The sequence below is a fragment of the Dermacentor albipictus genome, chromosome 6 (genome assembly GCF_038994185.2).
Source record: "Dermacentor albipictus isolate Rhodes 1998 colony chromosome 6, USDA_Dalb.pri_finalv2, whole genome shotgun sequence".
Lineage (NCBI taxonomy): Eukaryota > Metazoa > Arthropoda > Arachnida > Ixodida > Ixodidae > Dermacentor > Dermacentor albipictus.
The window spans coordinates 27,489,418-27,510,040 of NC_091826.1; the positions used below are offsets into that span (position 1 = coordinate 27,489,418).

The 20,623-nt window shown below is 46.0% G+C and overlaps 3 protein-coding genes across 10 annotated transcripts in view; all 3 read left to right on the plus strand.

Moving 5' to 3' along the window:
* Window positions 1-11,415, plus strand: part of LOC139060921 (FYVE, RhoGEF and PH domain-containing protein 1-like) — a 53,410-nt gene extending 41,995 nt beyond the window's left edge. For all 5 annotated transcript variants that reach the window (XM_070540228.1, XM_070540230.1, XM_070540227.1 and 2 more), the window contains 5 exons: window positions 1,353-1,602; window positions 2,403-2,485; window positions 6,953-7,138; window positions 8,998-9,095; window positions 9,886-11,415. In XM_070540228.1, the coding sequence (XP_070396329.1) occupies window positions 1,353-1,602; window positions 2,403-2,485; window positions 6,953-7,138; window positions 8,998-9,095; window positions 9,886-9,925 (657 nt within the window). In that variant the 3' untranslated portion in view covers window positions 9,926-11,415. The remainder of the gene's footprint in view (window positions 1-1,352; window positions 1,603-2,402; window positions 2,486-6,952; window positions 7,139-8,997; window positions 9,096-9,885) is intronic.
* LOC139060922 (tigger transposable element-derived protein 6-like) lies at window positions 3,699-5,686 on the plus strand. Its single transcript, XM_070540232.1, has one exon. The coding sequence runs from the start codon at window positions 3,910-3,912 to the stop codon at window positions 5,566-5,568; it is 1,659 nt and encodes a 552-aa protein (XP_070396333.1). The 5' UTR covers window positions 3,699-3,909; the 3' UTR covers window positions 5,569-5,686.
* A 521-nt stretch (window positions 11,416-11,936) lies between the features above and the next one.
* The window catches only part of UbcE2H (ubiquitin conjugating enzyme E2H), a 29,198-nt gene continuing 20,511 nt past the window's right edge, over window positions 11,937-20,623 (plus strand). Inside the window, exons 1-2 of one of the 4 annotated variants that reach the window (XM_070540259.1) lie at window positions 11,937-11,961; window positions 16,670-16,777. In XM_070540259.1, coding sequence (XP_070396360.1) covers window positions 11,952-11,961; window positions 16,670-16,777 — 118 coding nt within the window. In that variant the 5' untranslated portion in view covers window positions 11,937-11,951. Of the gene's footprint in view, window positions 11,962-12,434; window positions 12,903-14,142; window positions 14,189-16,137; window positions 16,169-16,669; window positions 16,778-20,623 lie in introns of those variants that run through there. The other 3 variants (XM_070540257.1, XM_070540256.1, XM_070540258.1) reach the window with 3 other exon arrangements.

The following is a 20,623-nucleotide window of genomic DNA, read 5'->3' on the forward strand; positions in this document are numbered from 1 at the left end:
TAAATACCCTAGTACACTAAGGTACAGCGACCAGCGATTGAAAGGCAGTACTTGGAGTGCATAGCTGCTCATGATTTTTGTGGCACTGGTAGACGCTGGGGACACTGAACTGATGCACTGTGTTATACAATTAAAGCAACGTGATGCATCGTGACTGCATTTGAGTCGCTAGCGATCACCCAGCGTTCACCGATGAGACAAAAAGCACCGGCAGCCATGCACTCCGAGTATCGCATTTAAGTCGCTATGCTTTGTACATCCTGTGGATTGATTATGTTTCTCTATGATTCCGGAGCTAGTTTTGAAACGAGGCACCTTCAGCAGTTGTTTAAAGCCACAGGAATGGAGGGGAATGTGTGTATGGTCTTGAGCAACTCCTCATTGTGAGAATTGTCAACGGTCACTAGTGAAACAGAGTGACCGTTTCAGCTGAGGAGTGTTGCTGTTCTCCGCTTTTTATAGTTAGAAGAAGATTATTGGGTTAAGGCACATTTATGCACACGGAAGGACACAGCAGGTCTGAGTCTATTAACCACAGTATGACAAACAGAATGAAATGTGCATGTTTGCACAACTGCAATAATTAAGTGGTTTCCACAGTGCACCGCCATCACTCATGGCCAAAGTACAGCATATTACATATCGGGATAATATGCAGAAGACAAAGGTAATATTGAGTAGCTTGGGAAGAGAATGAAAATTCATAATTGGCAGTTGGCTTCTAGAATCTTTGAAAAGAATGCATTTGTCTAGGCCACTTACTCACAGGGTACCCTTGATCATGAGAAAGAAACCTACGAAAGAAGAAGAAAGGGTTGGAGTGCAGATGGCCGGCATTACCATGTCGTGACCGGCAGCTTATCACTATCCTTGAAAATAAGAGTTTACAGTCATTGCATCCTAGTGGTGCTTACATATCAGCCATGAACTCGTTAGAAGCTTGAGAAGAAGCTAGGGACAGCGCAACGAGCGATGGAACGAAAGATTAATGGCGTACAGCATTAAGAAAAACAGGAAGACTGCTGTGTGGATTGGGGAACAAACAGAGGTAGCCGATATAAGTTGACATTAAAAGAAAAAGATCGAGTTGGGCAGGCCACGTGCAAATAACCGATGGCCTAATAGTGTTACAGAATGGATGCCAAAGGAAGGGTAGCACAGTTGAGGACGGCAGAGAAATAAGTGGTGTGATGAAATTAGGAAATTTGCAGGCATAACATTGTGTCAGCTGGCGCAAGAAAGGAGTAACTGGCGTTCACCGGGAGATGCTTTCGTCCTGCATTGGGCATAAAAAAAATGGGCTCACGACGATGATTTACTATATTGTCACTCGCTTCTTACACCGCATGCAGGAGGGTTCGCAGTCCTCATCGAGCTCTGAGCTGGGCCGCGAAGCACCCGTGTGGATTCCCGACCAACGTGTCACCATGTGCCAGCTCTGCACGAGTGGCTTCACCTTCACCCACCGACGGCACCACTGCCGGGCCTGCGGCAAGGTCGTCTGCGCCACCTGCTCCTCCCACCGGCTGCCTCTACCCTACCTGGGCAGCGACAAGCCTGTCCGCATCTGCGACGACTGCTTTCGCTCCCTCCAGTGCGGCGGTAAGCGAGTCTGGCCACTTGTGGGGCTTGTTGCTAAAGTACTAAGTTGCATTGTAGGTGAAAGGCCAACAGCCATGAAAATTTCGATGTCGCTGAATTTGTTATAGCGAGTAGCATGTAGTACTGCTGAAGCAGTTTCAAAGCTGTAAAGCTGGTAAGTGTGTAGTTTTGTTGTAAGCAGCCTCCACGCAGCACCTAAGCAGACAATTGGTGGTTGTCACTATGACCAAGTCCCAGCACGCCGCCTTCAAGATTTTTCAGCACAACACGGGCTGCTGCGAGTACTGCCTGATCTCAGAGGTCATGCCGAAGAGCAGGTCACTCTAGGTTGTGCGTCACTTACAGCAAGTGGTAATTGCAGTGTTTTTTTTTTTTCAATTGGCTATTTAAGAAATGGCAACTATAATTTGTATTGCCGTGAATACACACCTGCAATTCTCATTGTAGCGAAGCCTTGCTTGACGGCATAATGCCCGTTGCGCTAAAGTCGCACCAGCTTTTGACAGATAGAAGTGGCGATGACTAAATACACTAAACCAAAATTGTTTTCAGAGCCTGGCAAATAGTCGAAGAAGTAGAGCCAGAGGGAGCTGCCATGGCAAGGAAATTGGGGCAAATAAAACAAAAAAAAAGCAAAATGGTGTTAATGTTAGAAACCCGATTCACCCTCCCTTGAAGTTTGCTTTCAGCATACTTCAAATCCTTCCGACGTCCTAGAACTTGAGTTGGACGTCTTGAGTGAATCCTGCGGCGTTACTTTTTTTAACCACTTGGCCGTTTTTCCATTTTGCCTTTTCCAGGTGAGCTGGGGCACCATCCAGAAGCAGATGGGGATGGCGACCAAAGCCAGGCGAGAAGGAAGAAGCTTGGTGGAGTTCTTCAGGTAGGTATTTTTGCATTGCATGTCCGTGCATGAAATGGGACAACTCTTGACAGCAGCGATGTAAATTTGGTTGAAACAACCGTGCTAGTAATAGCGTACAGAGATTTCCAGGTGAAACAATTGCCAGTCCGGCACACTAGGTGGCATGCTGGCACAGTGTACAGTGACCGTTACCATACACTCCAATCAGCTTGGCATGAATCTCTGTGGGATTGTGTCCTTTTAAATGCAGGAAATAAATCGCTGTCCGTACTTTAACCACCTCTCCTGCTGAATCCTGCCTATATTATTTTAATGCCCTAGTGGTGGTTCCTTATAGTACTATTTAGAAGGCAATTTTAGAGCTCACGTCTTAGGCACCTGTTGTTGCCGCGAGCGTTGGCATTGTCCCTCGGCGTAACTGAGCGAACGAGCACAGCAAAAGATGAAAGCGAACGCGCGAAGCGCAGCGTGAGAAGTTAAAGTGCCGCTCAAGACTTGTGGTGACCGGTACGAGATGGTGCCGGCGGAGGAGTGCGCCGTCGTCTGTTCACTGATGGCATGCGGCGAGCACGTCGCATGATACCATATATGGAAACAACGCGTTGCATGAGTGGAGATCTGTCTGCGGCGGCTGCTGTGAATCGCACTCGCGCATCATCCATGCACTGCCTGTCGTGATCTCCTGATTAGCGAGACAGTCGTGTCACACTTCACTGTGTTTGCAAGGTGCCGCGCGAGACAGATTGTCTGTGCCAGCCAATATATCGTGAAATGAAAACATGTATGGAGCTGCACTAAAATATTGCATTAGGGAGTATCGTAACTGTCAGTGAATTTTTGTATTCCACTAAAACTAGAGAGATGTGCACTCATTTTTACCCCTGTTGTGTATGCCTGCTCCGAACTTATGGTACCAATAGTACAAACTTTAGTAATGCCCCTCGTAGTGCCATGCCTCAATAAACTGCCTCAATAAACCTTCTTGTCTCATCCAGAATGCATTAAATGTACCTGTTATCTGCGGTGATGCCAGCCAAAACGATATTTCTCAATGACAGGATTGGTGGCTTCATCTCGTATAGGAGAGCATAACAAGTGGCCTTATTCACAACCAATTGCTTTGAATGCACACTCCTTACATAAACAAGTGATTACAATGCTGGGCTGAGGCAATGTAGTACTGTAGACTTCTGTCGATTCAACTTTTTTAAAATTTGATTTTTCGGTTACAGTTGAATCCCGCCACAACGAAATTTCCGCGACAACGAATAATTTTTTATTCCCTGCGAGTATCCTATAAGAATTAATGGCCTAAATTTCTCTGCACAACGAACCATTTTTGCAGAGCGTTTCCGCTTCAACGAAATTTTCGCGTTCAAAATCGAAACCGAAACTAGTTTTATTGGCGAGAAGTCCAAGTCAAATCCAAAGCCACATTAAGCATGAAATCACGTGATTGCAGTTCCGCCATTTTGGCTTTGTGTCGTGGTCGCGTTGTTCACTCGCTGCCTTTCTCTTCGACAACGACGAGTTTTCATCCGCAGGACACGATGGCAACGCAAGTGAAAAAACGCAAAACTCTTTCCCTTGAGCAAAAAGCTCAAATAATCGCCCAAGCAGAAAGCGGAAGGAAGAAAGCGGCAATTGCTGAAGACTTCGGAATTCCTGCAAGTTCGCTGTCAACGATTCTAGGCAATAAGGACAGCGTGAGAATGGCACTTGCTTCAGGCACATCCTCGAAGCACAAAAAGGTGACGCGGCCCCTCCATGAAGAGTTGGACAAAGCAGTGCATGCGTGGTTTGTGGAAGCACGAGCCAGCAACGTCCCCCTGTCCGGAAGCATCGTCCAGCAGAAAGCCTTGAACTATGCATGCCTACTTGGCATTGATGATTTTAAAGCCAGCATTGGCTGGCTAAACCGTTTCAAGGCCCGCCATAACATCGTTGGAAAAGTGTTGTGCGGCGAGTCAATGTCAGCAGACGTGGACGGAGCAGCTGCTTGGAAGGCGAGTAACATGGCCGGAATTTTAAGCAACTTCGCGCCTGCAGACATTTACAACGCCGACGAGACCGGGCTATTCTACGAGATGTTGCCGGCTAGGACGCTCGACTTCAAGGGGCAGCGCTGTCACGGCGGCAAACACAGCAAAAAACGCATCACAGTGCTGCTTTGCACAAACATGGATGGCTCGGACAAGCGTCCGCCGTTAGTCATAGGCAAAAGTGCCAAGCCGCGCTGTTTTAAGGGAACTCGTAGCCTACCTGTGCAGTACAAGGCGAACAACAAGTCATGGATGACCCGCGCTATTTTCACCGAGTGGATGATGGCATTCGACCGCGACATGAAGCGGCAGGGCCGTAAAGTTTGCTTGCTTTTGGACAATTGTTCAGCGCATCACTCCGACGAAGTCAAGCTCACTAACACGGAGCTGAGGTTTTTCCCTCCCAATTGCACGTCTGTCTTACAGCCTCTCGATCAGGGCGTGATTCTTAGCCTGAAGCGCGCTTACCGCGGGAGGTTAATTCAGCGGCTGCTTTTTAACACTGAAACCGGCCGAGACACGAAGGTGGACTTGTACGTGGCACTGCAGATTATGTCTGCTGCCTGGAGCACACTGGGGCGCTCAGTAATTGTGAACTGTTTCAGGCACGCCGGATTTGCCGAAGGTCGACCCGTACACTCTGCTGGCCTAACACCAGGCGTTACAGACGACGACGAAGAGGCGTCACCGGCTCCGGGGATCGCGGCCGCCTGGAAAACGCTGGGAGAAATAGGAACCGTGCCGCCTAATCTCGAGCTCGACGAATACATCGGCGCTGACGCTTGTGTTGTTGTTCACGAAGATGTGAGTGATGAGCAGATCATAAAAGCTGCCCGGAATGATAAGGACTCTTCCGATGAAGAAGACGACGACGTACAGGAAGCGCCGGCTGCGGCAACCGCCGTACAGGTGATGGACGCTTTTGATGTCATCAGGAATTTCGTTGCTGTCCGAGACGACGATGTTGCAATGGGTTTGCTGACTGAGTGCGAAAATCGCGTGACGGCGTTGCTCGCCGTGAAGCGTAAGCAAACCAAGCTTACAGATTTTTGGCATTAAACGCCTTTGCTGCTGCTTGGGCAATTCTTTCTGCGTTTCACGTCAAATTTTTGCGATAACGAAGTTCCGCGAGAACGAATTTTTTTTCGTGCACCGTGAATTTCGTTATAGCGGGATTCAACTGTATTGCGATCCTGGCAATAACCGAAAAATCAAATTTTAAAAAAGTTGAATCGACAGAAGTCTACAGTACTACATTGCCTCAGCCCAGCATTGTAATCACTGTAATCATTGTAATAACCGATCGGGCAAAGTTTCCGGCCGGCACCCATGCCCATGGGCTCAAACTTTCATTATTGCAATGCTAAAACTGGCCTTCGCTGGATAATTCAAACTTGACCAATCAGCATGCATGTGCCTGACCCCTATGGTGACCCCAATAAGCGACCCCTTTACTGGGAGCGTCTGCCTCGGCAGAGCTTAAAAGACAGTGGCTGTATCAAACACCAATTTTTGGCCTGCCCTAGGAAGATACCGTAATAATGGTAGCTCACAATGCCTGATTACGGCGTTTACCCAATTCTAACCCGCGCCTTCCTTCTTTTTTTTTTTTCTTAGCAAGATTGAATCGTTTGTATGCTTTGCCGCGTAGCATGACTGTATAATGGCGAAGCTAACTTTAACCACTGTGCAGCGAAGTTGACTTTAGAAAACTGGCCGCCACGGTGCAACACATACATAGTAGACCCTTACCCATTTATCTTGCTAAAATAATGGTTGCGTTTTATATTTCTACATTGTTTAGGAGCTTTAAAGTTATCTTTACATTAGTTTTCTACTTTGGACTCGTAGAAAATGGGTGCGCATTTGATTCGAGGGCATGTTAGAATCGGGCAAATATTGCCAAGTGAATCAGCTCAGTGTTTTGACGATTCTTCTGTATTTTGTTTAATTCGACCTGCTGGCTAACTCTGTCAATCAAATTAATGGAAGTCGAATGTAGTTCTAATTCTTTGCATTTTCCCTCGTTATCGGTGGTTCGAGTGGCACTTCACCTACTTTATCATCAATACCAGCCACTAATGGCCAACAGGCAGTAAGAAAGAAATAAAATCGAATAGAAGGAATCTTTACATTATATCTGCCCTGGTAGCTCAAGTGAGATGTCAAGCTGTGTTTCAAGTCACGCTAAACCGAAAGTGTCCCCTTAAAGTGATCTGCCGAAAGTATGGCCTAGCGAATGTGAAAGTGGCTTTGCGTTTGTTGTGACAGATGCTAGCGGCACTGTTATTTTTGCTGAGGTGATTTACTTTTACCCTGGTTTGGCATCCACAATTAAAGAACACCGTGCGATAACAGATGCTTATCCGCTTTTGGTGCTGTACTTGGAAATATGGGGAAGTATTGTTTTAATGCTCAAGATGGTTCTGTGTTGCTCTCGCAGGAGGTTGCCGCCAACGACCTGGGCTCGTCGATCAGCGGCTACCTGCATCACTGGTCAAAGAAAGCCTGGAAGCGGCAGTGGTTTGTCGTGAAGGAGCATGTGTTGTATGTATACAAGGCAAGCGAGGATGTGGCCGCCCTTCGGACAGTTCCACTTCTCGGCTACCAAGTGGGCGCGGTCAAAAAGGTTTGTCGCTTCTTAATGTCTCTTTGTTTGTAGCGTTAAAAAAAGCCTACCTCCAAGGACAACTAACTTAAATAAAGGCCAGTAACCTAAGAATTAGGTCCCATGGTTCTTTCCGCTGGGTGAACGAGAATACCTCGATCTGCTGGAAAGAAAGAACTCCTATGAGGGTTTGTGCTGGTGGCTGCGGTGCGGTCGACACTGATAAGAACACTTTAGGTATGCTAGACATTTTGGTTATCTGAATACATTAAGCTCTGTGCTGTTTCTACGGACAGAGCAATGGTTTGTCCTAGTCAGGAACTCTGGGCTTATGAGGTTACATTTCAGCAGCTCTATTATTGCGGTGGACAGAGAGTCTGGAATGATCGTTAACCGAAAATGTTCAAGCAATGTTCTAAACAACTGGCTTGCCGCAACACGGGAGCACTTGGACACCTACCATGTCTGGTCTGGTAGATGTGTAGATTTTATTGAAAGGAACACGCCTAGATTGGCATAAGTGTTAACAGGGGGAGGTTTCCATGTGCAGATTTTGCCTTCTCCCACTGCACGAATGTGTTGTTCACTGCTTTTTGGAAGTGCTTTTGCCAAGACCATACCGTTTCTGTCGGCATCCTTTGGTTATAAACCAGCCAATACCCACACCACAAGGCCAAAGTTTATGTCATTGTCTTGGACTGCAAATTTCCTTAATGCCTTTGTATCTAATGTTGCTGCCATAAAGGCACATCTTTAGTGACATTAAAACCTCCCGGAGATGACAACTTCAGTGAATGCAGCTAAGTTTGTTTGCCAATCGTAACAGCGTCATAAACAAATTATTTAGCAGGTAAAAGTTCCAAACATTCCAGTGAAAACATTGGGCAGCATATTTTATGCACAGTAATTTCTGTTTACTTCAGAAATGTGTTTTCCCTGTGCAGCCATAATGCTTACATAGTGAGTGAGAGCACGTATTTGACAACTGAATGAGTCGCGAGAATGCACTATGCTGCAAATGACATTAATTCTAAATGCCGTTAAAGGCCAACTGCAAGGAAATTTTGACCGCGTGATCAGCCTAGTTTCAAATAGGGTAGATAAGGGTAGCTGGGTAGAGTGGTTGCGTAGCAATAGGCTTGCAAAAGTAGACATTGTTGGTACTGCAGCAGAAATTTAAAAAAAAACTGCCGCCATTGCCACTCGCCAGAAGTAACACAGAGCTTGAAATGTGCGGCTGGTTGGCTTGACCTCCGAAAGTGAGCGCTACCTGCCGAAAAATCTCTGAGGTAACATGCCGGGACTTGCATCATATTTGCTAACCACGAGGTGCACGTGTCATTTGCTTAGGCACTGTTAATAGGCTGCTAATAAAAAAAGAATGGGACAGCTGCCAGTCCTGCAGCATAGCTGAGATTGCTCCATCTACTACTCACTTATAGCCAATTTAGCCAAAGTGAAATTCAGTTGCAGTTGGCCTTTAAGTGTGTTTGTGTGGGTGTGCACAAATGGAAGCCAACTTTAAAGGCATTAAGCAGTTAATGTTTCAGCTTTAATGGTCATGTGACACAGGTGTAAGTGTGTCCATCAAGTGTAGTTTTTAGCGATGCTGGCAGTGAAATGGCCACTTCCGTTGCAAGCCATTAACGTCAATGTTTATTTGACTTAGTTAAGAGCGTACCATAAAGCGTGTTGAAATGATCTTGCAGCAATGAGTGACGTACATCGTGCCGTGGTGCCGGTACGTTACCCTGCAACGTATTGTCCGGTAGCATGTTCACTCAAGTGGACCTGTAGAACTCGTCACTGATAGTCTGTTTAACTGAGCTTTGTTGTGTAACTTACTCTCTTTCCTTGCTATCTGTGTCCGATTCTTGCAGGGCTTCGAAGAAGTTCCACGAGAGCAGCTCTTTCTTCTGGAACACACGGGCCTTGATCCGCTTATCTTCTATGCAGACACACCAGATCTTGCGGCGAGGTATGTTTATTTTTCACAGCAGCAGTCGTTGTGGGTTCCTTCGGCAATGCTTTCGGTGACCATTGCTTCTGTCTTGCAGTAGATTCAGCCATTCGCATAGGAATGTACTGTCGAGAGCAAAAGTATAGAAACCAAGGCATCGGGCGAAAAATTTGGATTTCTTCTACTAAAGCCATACAAACTGGAATTGTCATAATGAATTACATTAGCTCAACGGGCACACGTAAGCTATGCCACTTGATATTAACTTTTGCGCTATAGGCTATGAAGAAAAAATAATTTTTTTTGTCGCCTGGGTGGTCTCCTGACTATTTCTCGTCATTATACTCATGAGAAAGAAAAGATAAATAAAGAATATATATCTTGCTTCCTCTGCACATGTTGCTGGGACACCAAAAAGACAAAAAAAGATAACGAAAGAACAGCAACAAAAAGAAACGCACACTCTTATCAGTTACTCAAGCAATTGTGATACGATAGCATTATGGTGCCCCACATTTGACGATTATCCATCAACATCCACATGAACGTCCACTCCCTCCCATGGTTATCTGTGAACTGTTACAACCTCTAACTGATGTTGCTAATATATTCCTAAATGCAGTATTTTCCGGACTATTGTCCACGCCTGGTGCATAGGCTGAAGGAGCGAATTTTTGCTAGAAGCAAGGAATTCTTTGAGTAAGAAATTCACCTTGCAAAAGCCTAAGCTGAGAGTGAATGTCAAGAAGTGCATAGGGCTATGTACGTGCAATGATAAAAAAAGTGCTACCCTTTGGCCGTATTGCAGGTGGCGGGAGGCAATGGAAGAGGCAACAAAACTCAGTTGAGACAGCGGTCACTGCGAAGGAGTGACAAAAATATGAACGCAGCAGCCACCATGCTTCGTGAGAGGAGGCGCCCGGTCCAGCCACGAGTCGGAGACAGTTTTGAACACTGTAGAACCACGTTCGGGAGTTCCAGCTGCAACTCACTGTCCAGCAACCAGCCCGGGAGCGCCTTTCGTAACCTCTGGGTGAAAAAAAAAAATGCCGTGCCGAGTGCCTTATCCACTTACCTCGTCTCTGCCGCAAAAGTTGTAATCTCATTCTACAAAATAAGCGCCAGCCAGTCGCTGTTGTGCCTTACAATCGAACCGACATGCCGTCCACGTGGAAAGAAGGCGTGCCCGCACCTGGTGAGGCATCTGAAGATAATACTAGTAGCTGCTTGCAGGAAAATCAAATGGTCCTCCTTTCATGCATGTCATTTTGTGTGTGCGCTTGTGTACGTGCGTGTGTTCAGACTTGGAAAATGCCTCGGCGGTGGGGACGTCTTCACATTTGCTCTTATTGCTTATCTGCCTCTTTCCGATACATTTTCATTTCCCTTTGTAGGTTCCTCGTGCAAGACCTAGCATGTCATGTTAGCGTATTGTGCCATTCCCTAGGCTCGCTTCTTAATTTATTGCTGCCATTGCCGCAAAATGTCACGTTGCCTCGTTAGCTCGTGCAGCCCTCCTAGCCCTGTTTATTCCTCGTACAAAGTTTTGCACTTCGTGTTTCGCAGTACGCACTGATTCTTTGTGCGATTATGTGGAGCTAAATGCTCCTTATGTGTGTGTGTGTGTTTTTTTTTAGACTGTTGATCCTGTGTGGAGCCCAAGTTTCAAATTAAGTAATTTGTTACAGACTGTAACGAAGCATGTCACTTTTAAAAAGAACTTTTAGCATCACCAACCTTGTCAAATAGATTCTTCTCCAATTACAGGTTGATTGCATTCGAGGGATATGTAGCCGTAAGTAAAGATTCGGAACACATCCCCGTTTCACTCCAAGCTTTGCGATGAAGCTTTGCTTGAGAAACCACGTTGCCAAATGAATACGTCAATTCCTCAGGTGCATACGACTGTTTTATAGTCACTTTGAGGCCACACTAATATTGCGTGTGGTCATCACTGTGTAGTTTTATCATGATCAATGTAATTATGCGAGAAAGGGGCTCTGCTGCATGGTCTTTTTACTGCCTTGCACAACATTTGAAAGGTGGAGGTTTTTATTGATTGTTGTTATGAATAGCTCTGCAGCACTCCGTGCCTTTTTGCGTTGTGCGAGCTAAAACATATGCAGGCAGAGCTGTGATTGCCACTGTGCCTTTTTTTTTTTTTAACATACAACTTAACAGGATGCCATGCAAATCCAAGTTGTTAGGGCTGCGTGCAATGGAAACGAGGAGGGCAGTTGTTGATCCTTTTCCAACTAGTTTGAATGTTCTATCTTTTCATAGTATATAAGATATATATATATATATTTGCTTTGTAAATAAAACAGTTGCCAACAGATGTGTTCTCACTTTATTGTGAAGCCAAGCAAATGTGCCTGCCTTCCTGATGCTGCAGAAAACTCATATTTGTTTCCGAAGATGTGCTTTCAAAAACAATAACGAAGAATGTGATCAATACTATTAATCTTGTGTTAATCATTTTTAATCTTTTGTTTCTGTCGAGCTGCACGAATTTGCCGTGTTTATTACTGACCGTGGAAATGTGCTTGGCAGGTTTTTCAAATTGAAATATTGTTTTCCGGAGCAAAAACTGACCTATATTTAATAATCAATTGTAGCAGTGTATTCGAAATCCCGGGCTCCTTATTCTATTAATGATCCGTCGTGCTGAGTGACCAATTTCAGCAGCATGTGAGCTAGCGGTAGACGATGGAAACAAGAACAAAACAAAAAAAAACGATAAATGAAGACAAAATGCTACGAGATCCGGGACTTAAAAACGTCATGCAATCGGAACCAGCTGATACGCTTATAGCAAAGAGCCGCGACAGCGCTCGATGCAATTAGCAGAGCTGGTTTTCAGAAAATCCGCACATGTTAAAAGGTAGGTACGCATTTCCGTGGTTGGTAAGCGAGGCGTGCCATTCTGCGATGTATTGAGGCGTGCCACGTCGCATCTAGTTCGTGGTGACTATTAAGGCCCAAAGTCGGGCAGCCATTCGATATCGCCGACGAAACCCAACCCACCATTATTGCTGCGCATTTTAGCAGCTGGCTGTCGATACGCGTAGGTTTCGGATTGCGCTTCGAAGTTAAGCTAGCTATTTTCTCCGTCTCGGGGAGCTTGAGACGCCTGCGTAGGAGCGCAAGGACATGCTGGATTCCACGAAACGCGTACGTGCGATGCAAATCGCCAGTAAGAGAACAAAACTGCGTTCGTAACGGAACAAAGGAGTCACGTGAGGTGTTTGTTTACATGCACCAGCTGATCGGAGAGCTACGGGCAACACTGAGTGAGACTGGGCGGGGCTTCGCTCCTTCTTTCACTCCTTCTCCCACAGAGAAAGGCAGAGGGCCCCTCGCAACTTCTTCATCGTTTTGTTAACTCGAGTATTTGTGTCTCTCGAACTTGACGTTGTCGCCAGGTTGGCAGCTCCCGAAAATTCCGGGCCGGTGGATAAATCGGGCACGTCATATGCGTCGGAGTGACGCTAAAACCCACGCGTGGAAGCCAGGCAGGGACCCAAGGACCGTTTCGCGTCTTCGTGTTTAGCTTTCTCTTCCCCCCCCCAAAGAAAAAAAGACGGGCATGTTCACGTGACGTCTACGTCACGTGCGGTGTTGCAGCAGAGCAGTCCAGCCAGCCACCAGCAGCCAGCAGTTCGCCATTGTGAGCCGAAGCATTGAGTACCACTCGGCAAGCGCTGGTAACCGCGCGGGTCCGCAGGCGGTTTTTCTATCGCAGCTTCCTGCCGTGAGGTAAGACAAGAAGATGTCTTCTCCAAGCGCTGGGAAGAGGCGTATGGATACCGACGTCATTAAACTGTATCCTTTCCTTGCTGCTGAAATGCGTCAACAGCGAAGGGGAAAAAATGCGATACCCAGCGCGCTTCACACCCTGGAGCGTTGCATTGCTTGGTCGCGTTTCGCTCGGTGTTGGATTGGTTTGGTTTGGAGGGGGGGGGGGGGGGGGGGGGGGAATGTGCGTGTTTGGCACCCAGTGCGTGGCTTGGTTGGAAACCGACACAGCGCGCAAGAAGCCCCGACTGACGATGCGGGGACTGCAACTACACGCTCGATACATGTCGTAGGTGAGTCCCGTCGTTAAGGACACAGGCTGCTAGGATCGCCGTATTGTTGCTTCGCTTGGCATGTTCCTCAGCTGGTCTAATCAGGTTTGAGGGCACGCTGGTGTGATCGGACTCTCTTTGTTGCTGCCCGAGTGCCCACTGTTCGCTGCGGTACCAATCGCTACGCGCTCATGATTGCCGCACGCTGTGTGTGTGTGTTAACGGTTTAAAAAGTACCCAACCGAAAGTGTGGCCCGTGACCTCCAGGTGATTTGAGCAACCCTTTCGACCACGCACGCCCCAACGCGCTGCCTGTTTCCAGGCGCACGTTCGCGACTGCTGGTGTTGCGGTTGTGTATGCATGTTTTTTTTTTTTTTGGGCCTCCTGGGAAGGTTGGGTTGGGGGGGGGGGATGCTAGCCGACGATGGTTTTATGACTGTCCAAACGCAAACATCTGGACGCGTCCTCTCGCTCGCTCGTTTAATCGACGCTTATTTTCGCGTTTCGTCGTGACGAGCAGAGGCTGCAGCGACGGGGATTTTTCCCAGCCAAGAAAAATGCATGTATATTACGGGTTCTTTCGCTGTGCTGCTGCTGCTGCGACAAAAGCGCACACCCCGTTGCTAGCGTGCGTTTCTGACCTCCTTTTTGTAAACGACCTCTTCTTTCACTGGTTCCAGGTTGTTGCAGCCTTCTGCGTTGCTTGCGCCCCCCCCCCTTTTTTTTTTTCTTGGTTGTTCCGGAGAGGTTACGGAGGCAGGTTTTTTACCTTGGTCATGACATCCGAACGCGCGGCCGTCCGCTGCAGCTGTTCGTTAGGCGCTCGCATGCCCGCTTCGGAGTGCGTGACGTTTTCTCGACGTGTTCTGTATCGTCTTGGCAGTTCTTGGGAGCTAAAGCGTCGCGCTTTTTGAGCGGCGGAAACATTTCCGTCTATCCGCACGCACTACCCCAGTTATGTGTTCTGGCTCTTACCTGCCCCGAGGCGAAGCCAGCTCATTTGTATCGCATGCTGTTTGCAACGTCGTCTATGCGTCGATGTAGGTTTCGCTTCTCGTAATTCGCTCGTGTTTTTTTTTTTCTGCCTGGTCCAATTGTCTGTATACCTGTGCGTAGTAACCTGCTTAAAAGAAAATCCCCTTAGTCTACGTTTTGTTTCGTAATCGAAAAGAAAAAGCGTTTGAAGAGCTTTTGTTGCGAATGCAAATTTCGCGACATTTAAGTGGCTCGCCTTGTGGACATCGGCTCCAAGTATTTGCATGAAGAAGCGCGTTCGGCAGCCACATTTCTTACCGGCCTGAGGCGATTGAGTCACGTTCGTCTGTGCGATCGTTTGTTTGTGCCTATTGCGTTCTCGCCCAGTGGAAAGAAAAAAAATAGAAAAAGGATGACGGCAGCCCAGGCGGCGTAGGCGTACAATCCCCCTCGGCGATAAGGACGTAAAAAACGGGAGAAACAGAAGTGTCCGTCACATCTGGCGGTGCACCAAGAAGATGCGCGACTGCGAACGACATTGCGTCGTAGCGCGCGTTCCGCAACGACCACCTACGGTTTCCTAGGCGCTTGGTTTGGCTGCTATCCCCCCCCCCCCCCCCAGTTAGCCTGGCTTTGAACTGGCTAACCTTCATTAGATTGTAGCTTTTTCTCGATGAACTTTTAGTATAGGTCATTCTGAAACCTTGCGCTACACAAAAACGGGGACAAAGAAATATGCACAAGGACGAGCGCATTTGTAGATATGTCATCATCCGATTTGTGTAACCTTTTTTTTTTTGCCAAGCTTCTAGCCGAGGTTGACTTGATCGTACACAAATATAGGTTTGGTTGCTTGTCTTTCCATGTCTAAAATTGAAATATAAGCAGTACATTCGTAATAGTGTAGTGTTGGGCTTATTAATTTGCACCAGCTGGTGTGCCCATCAGGTTTCTTTTACTTGCCACGGAAGCAGCTGTTTGCACTCTTGGAGATATCCTAATCCCATATCTGTTCTTATCTCTGTGCATGGCAGCTGTTGTGGTCTTGCTGATAAATGCATTTGCTGTAGCCTGTCACGCCACAGAACAACGCTGCTTTGCTTGCAAATAACCCTGCGTAAATTTCTTGCTCATATCCTGTGAAGTATTTTCAATCAACATATGAGAAGCCTCGTATAAAACATCTCTTCTGCCCAGCCTAGTCTTTTATTGCTACTTAGCAGTGAGCCTGTTTTCATATCTGGAGTTTCGGGGGTTAGTTCCCAAAGCTGTGAATTACACCGTACACTCGAATGTGTTGTACAATTTGCAGGTAGAATTTGTTGCACTTGTATCAAGCTAGTGCAAGGCTTGTGAAGGCAGCGTGGGGTTCACATGGTGCACTGAACTGCTGTTTAGATTGTGGCGCTGGAAGGCTGCACTTTGATCAAATGTGTAATCCTCCTGTATAGGCTATAGTGCACATGACATAGAGACACGGACAAAAATGCTTAATTTGCATCCAGATCTTCTTTAATATGATATCGGGTATTAGCTGACCTGTTAGCCGAAAATGTTATTTCTCACAGCACTTTCATGAAACTGTACAATGCTGAAGAGGTAAGCAACTGGAGGATTAATCTTGAACTGTAGTGCATAAGAAATTCAAACTGAGGAAGAATATACCTCACAGTAGACTTTAATTGTGTAGCTGTTTCTGGTAAATGAACATTGTTTCCTGCATTTGTGCAGTGTACTCTCTCTGCTTTCATAGTTTTTTGGCACTCGGCTGTGTGGTATGTTTGTCATTCAACTGCTTGGCATGTTTGCTGCTGAAAACATTCACATAAAAACTGAATGCCAAGACAACTTGGCATGCTCTCGAATGCCTGCTCCCGTTGCTTGGTGACCACCTTGGATGAAATGGGCTGTTTGGTTTCTCTGATGGATCTCAAAAACTGTACAACTTGGTATTGATTTTATCAGGTATACAAATGAAGGTGTGCCGCTTCTCAGCTAACACATTTGTACCTTTGAAAAGGTTCGTCCAATGTGCAAATTTTCAGGTAACTATGAGAAATGCTTGCTTTTTGTTGAATGCACTGATACCTTGGTGATTGTGCACTGTTTCTAATATACTAGCAATACAGGCGCCTAACTTAACAGCTAAACACAATGTCATGCAAGTATTTAACGGAGGTACAGCTGTATCAACTTACTGTGAAGGTCAGATTATTAACATTCATCAAAGAAATGCTACTGGCATGTATACTACTTGAAGCTCACTGGTGCCTTTGTTGTCACTACAGTCAAGCCTTCTTATGATGGAGTCTAGTCCAGCACAAAATGCCCTAATTAGTTATATCTGTTATTTGTTGCGTGCCAATATTGACGAAAAGCACTTGATTTACATAATTTTATCCATGTTCATTGTATTGAAGTGTGACTGTACTATTTAGCTTCAGAAGTAAAGACCGCTCTTGGAAGCACATGTTTAAAATTAGGGTTGCACCTAGTAGCAGCTTGTACCTTTTCTCAATCAATGCTGTCACTGGCCTGTAATATAGCGCTGTTTAAGCACCTTGACTTGAAGCCCAGCATTGAAAGCAAGCACGAAGTCACCATTCTCGGAGGGCTGAATGAATTCTGCGTCAAGTTCTACGGCCCCAAAGCAAGTGAGTTCAACATGCGTTCTCTCACTCTATTTCATTTGAAAGGTCTCAATTTCGCTGCAACTGAGGCAGAACTGCCAACGATCGCAGTTTGTTTCTGTGTTCTATTCATATATGCACGAGTTGGGAGCTTTTAGTTGTACAAAATATTCCTGTTGAGAATGTATAGGAAACAGTTTGGGCATGCGACATAGTGTGCTTCAAGAAAACTGCCTTTGTTATTATATTGAACCTTTTCAAAAGTCACAGGAGTTACTCATACTATGCAATCACTTCAATTAATTTGATGTTGGATAATCTGAAAATTAATTCTGAAAGTCTCTGTCATAAGCATAGAGTTTAATGGAGGTAGACTTTATTTGGATCGGTGTGGAAGTTTCAGTAATGCCCTTGGTCTTGGCTGTCCTGTCTTCAGAAGTTTGGAAGGTCCCTGTTATATTATAAGCCGCATTGCCTGCAATTGATTAAGCTTTGTGCGTGCTACATTTGTGCAGCTTGTGGTCTTTAGTTCTTGCATTTCCGCAAGTTCTTGCTTCTTGCCCTTACACCAGCTGTGGTAGCCAAGTGGCTTTGCAATTGTGCTGCTGAGTTCGACGTTGCGGGTTTGATTTTGGCCGCAGTGGCTGCATTTTGATGGGGGCAAAATTAAAAAAGAATATTCATGTGCGTGGTCAAGATTAATCCGTGGTTTCCCACTATGGCGTGCCTCATAAGATTGTGGTTGTCACGCACACACAAAAAAAAGACAGTTTGCTTTTATCCTTGTACAGCTATTGTTGGCATGAGCCAGTCCAGCAGAGTTGGTCTTATGCCCACAGACTGGCTTGACTTACTTTTGCTGTTTCTGCAAGTGGGTCATGACCCCCTCCCGCGGTTACTACAAGATGCAGTGGAAATAGTTTCGCAGGGGGTCTTGACACAGGTCAATAGTTTGTATAAACCGTTTGAATGAGAGCTGCCTGAGGCATTGCCACAATAACCTGATGAGCCAGTGTGAGCACCTGCTCAAAAGCGCTAGTGACAGTGCCAGCATCAGTGTTGACACGCAAATGTCCAAAGACAAGTTTTTGCACTTTTGTGGGAAGTTCTGTGAAGGGGCTGCATATTTGTGCTGTTCTGAAGAGCACGAAAGATACCGACATCAGCTTAATGTCAAGCTAGTCTGCATTCACTCCCAGTATTCTCTTTGGGAAACACTGCTGTAAAATAGTTCTCTTTGATCATTGGAGCAAAAGTCATTCCTACCAGAATACCTTGATTAGACCTGGTTTCTAGCTCAGCTGACTTAAAGTACCACTATTCAGTGTAACAAATTTTCTCGTATGTTTGTGTATATTGCTTCTCATTTCCCAGAACCAAAAAGTTTGTATATAGTGGATTGCCGGAAGGGGGATGGTAATGTTGCGATGTTTCGATTGCAAACAACAGTGAATAGGCTGAACCTGCCCATCCATTCACAAGAATTTTGAATGATTCTCATGAAACATTCTTGAACATTGTGTGGTAGTGTGGGAAACTGAATCGGCACTTATGTGACTGTAAACCTTACTCCTCATCCGCATTCTACTGTGATTGACCATCATAAGCTAGTAAATGTGCATTTCCATCCCTGGCTTTGAATTTAGGATGTGATAACGACACAGTAGGAGGGAGAGGGCATCAGCATGGTGGTTTTGAGGTCAGAGATGAGCATAAAAGAATTTTGATGACTTTTAAGGTTTGCTTTTAAGAGTGGAAAGCGGTAGCATTCGAAGATCCCTGACTGCTTCTCACGCTTCCCAGCAACTGAAGCGTATGTAACCGTAATGTTTACTGGGAAAGGCTGGCCACGAACGCTACGCACTAAGGCGGGCTTTCTGGTAGAAATGCGGCTTCTTGCGTGGGCTGTGATGCGATGGAGGCGAGTGCCGGCTGGAGGTATTGCAAGGAACCAGGCGTGCCGCTCCTTGGCCCCCAAGACTCCTGTGTGCCGGCACATGCAAATGGTGGATGCCGCAGCTGGTTTGTGAATGGTAGAAACGCTGGAAGAGGGGTGTCTTTGAGTCTTCGCGTAACAGAATGATGTTTTCTCATATAGTCAAATTACAATCCGAGTGCTGTCATTACTGCAGGTTGTGTGTAAGTCATAGTTAACAATTCTTCCACGCATTTTAGCTTGAGAAATTCAATTAGTTCAGTAAATTCCTTGCGTCACATGGAGGGCCTGGATATGGTTGGTTCGAAAATTTTTTCACCAAAGCGACGTGCCACACCGAATTTTCTTCTACACGGGCTCTTTAATGCTGTTGCATTAAAAATTGCATAGATCCAACACGCACGCTGGAATGATGTGAAGTGAAGCTTTAGTAAAGTAAATTAAACAGTATGCAACTTCATGAAATTTGCACTACTTTGTTTACTTTTATCCACTGTAAAGGTCACAACTCTAGTCTTGTGCAATTTTTATGTTTATACACTGCACCATTCATAAGCTATGCTGCAATGAAAATGCCAAGTCGGGTGGCTGCAGTGTCAAATGTCTACACAGCGATATCACAAGCTTGAAGGTGGAGTATGATGCTTGTAAAGGATAAGAACGGCAATGACATACATCTAGCTACATTTAAAGATTCTTATACCACTTTTGTCACAGTGGCGCACACGCATTCTGGAGTATCGGCCAGGACTGGGCCATACACCCAGTGGTATATGCCAAGTCAAAGAAAGCCAAGTAAATGAAGGAATCGGTTGAATATAATGCACTAGGTTATTAAGAGGTCAGTGTGTTGTAGAGATAGTTATGAAGCTTGTAACGGCAAAATTGAGCTAGTTGTTTGGGATTCCAAAAAGTTAGGCATGCAGACACAGTTGCATGAAGAGAGAAACGAAGGACACAAGTGGCATTTGTGTTGTCAGTTTCCCTCTTATGTCCACTTCTGTATGCCCAACTTTTTTTTTTCTAGCAGGGTATTTCTGAGCTGACATATGTTCAGGTAAACAAAAAAATATTATTACAAGGAGCAGTAGTGTGCTTACTGGCACTGCTTTGTCGGTCAGTAGACAGGGGGCCAAATAAGTGCGTTTGTTTGTAGTGGCATTCTGCACACATCTAAATTTTGTTTACATAGTCGGAAATATATCTGCTTAGATACCGCAGCAGCAGCCATGTTAAACCTGGGACGGTAGACGAAGAAAGCTTCAGTTTTCAGTAAACAGTGGTTGTCCAACTGCGCCATTTTGCCTGCTCCTGGCTGCGCCCACTCGGGTGTAATTTGCGCCAACTGCGCAAAAGTTCGTTATTTTCGCGTTTTCGCAGCAATGCAATGTTTTCAGTAGGGTTGTGCAACTACTCCGTTACACGAATCGATTTTTGAACATTCAAATACAGTCGACTGATTTTTCGGGCGCCTGAAAATTTGGTCACATCGCGGCACTGCCACATACATACCTCATAAAGATAATATATTATAACTTCGGAGATTTCGGACGCAAGCAACCTTCGCTGTCAGATTTTCCGGACCTTTACCATGACCGCAGGTCAAAAACTGCATTAATCGAAGCCGCCACCGCGGCCATATTTATTATCTCGCCGCCTCGAACCAGCGCTCTTGCACGCAGATCCGCTGGCAACCGTAGCCACCCCCACGGCAACGCTAGGCCTAGCTACTTCGACGTTAGCTACCAGCTCGCTATTCGGCGCCGTGTTTTTCATTGAAACAATTCACCGCTGTTAGCAATGGCGCCGACTCCGCCATTGTAATCGTGGCCAATGGCGTGCAAGTGCGGTGCGTTGCATAATGCCAGCTCCTTAAAATCAGCTTCGTCTGAATACAGCAGTGTTATGCGGTGAAGCATACGCGAAGTATTGCG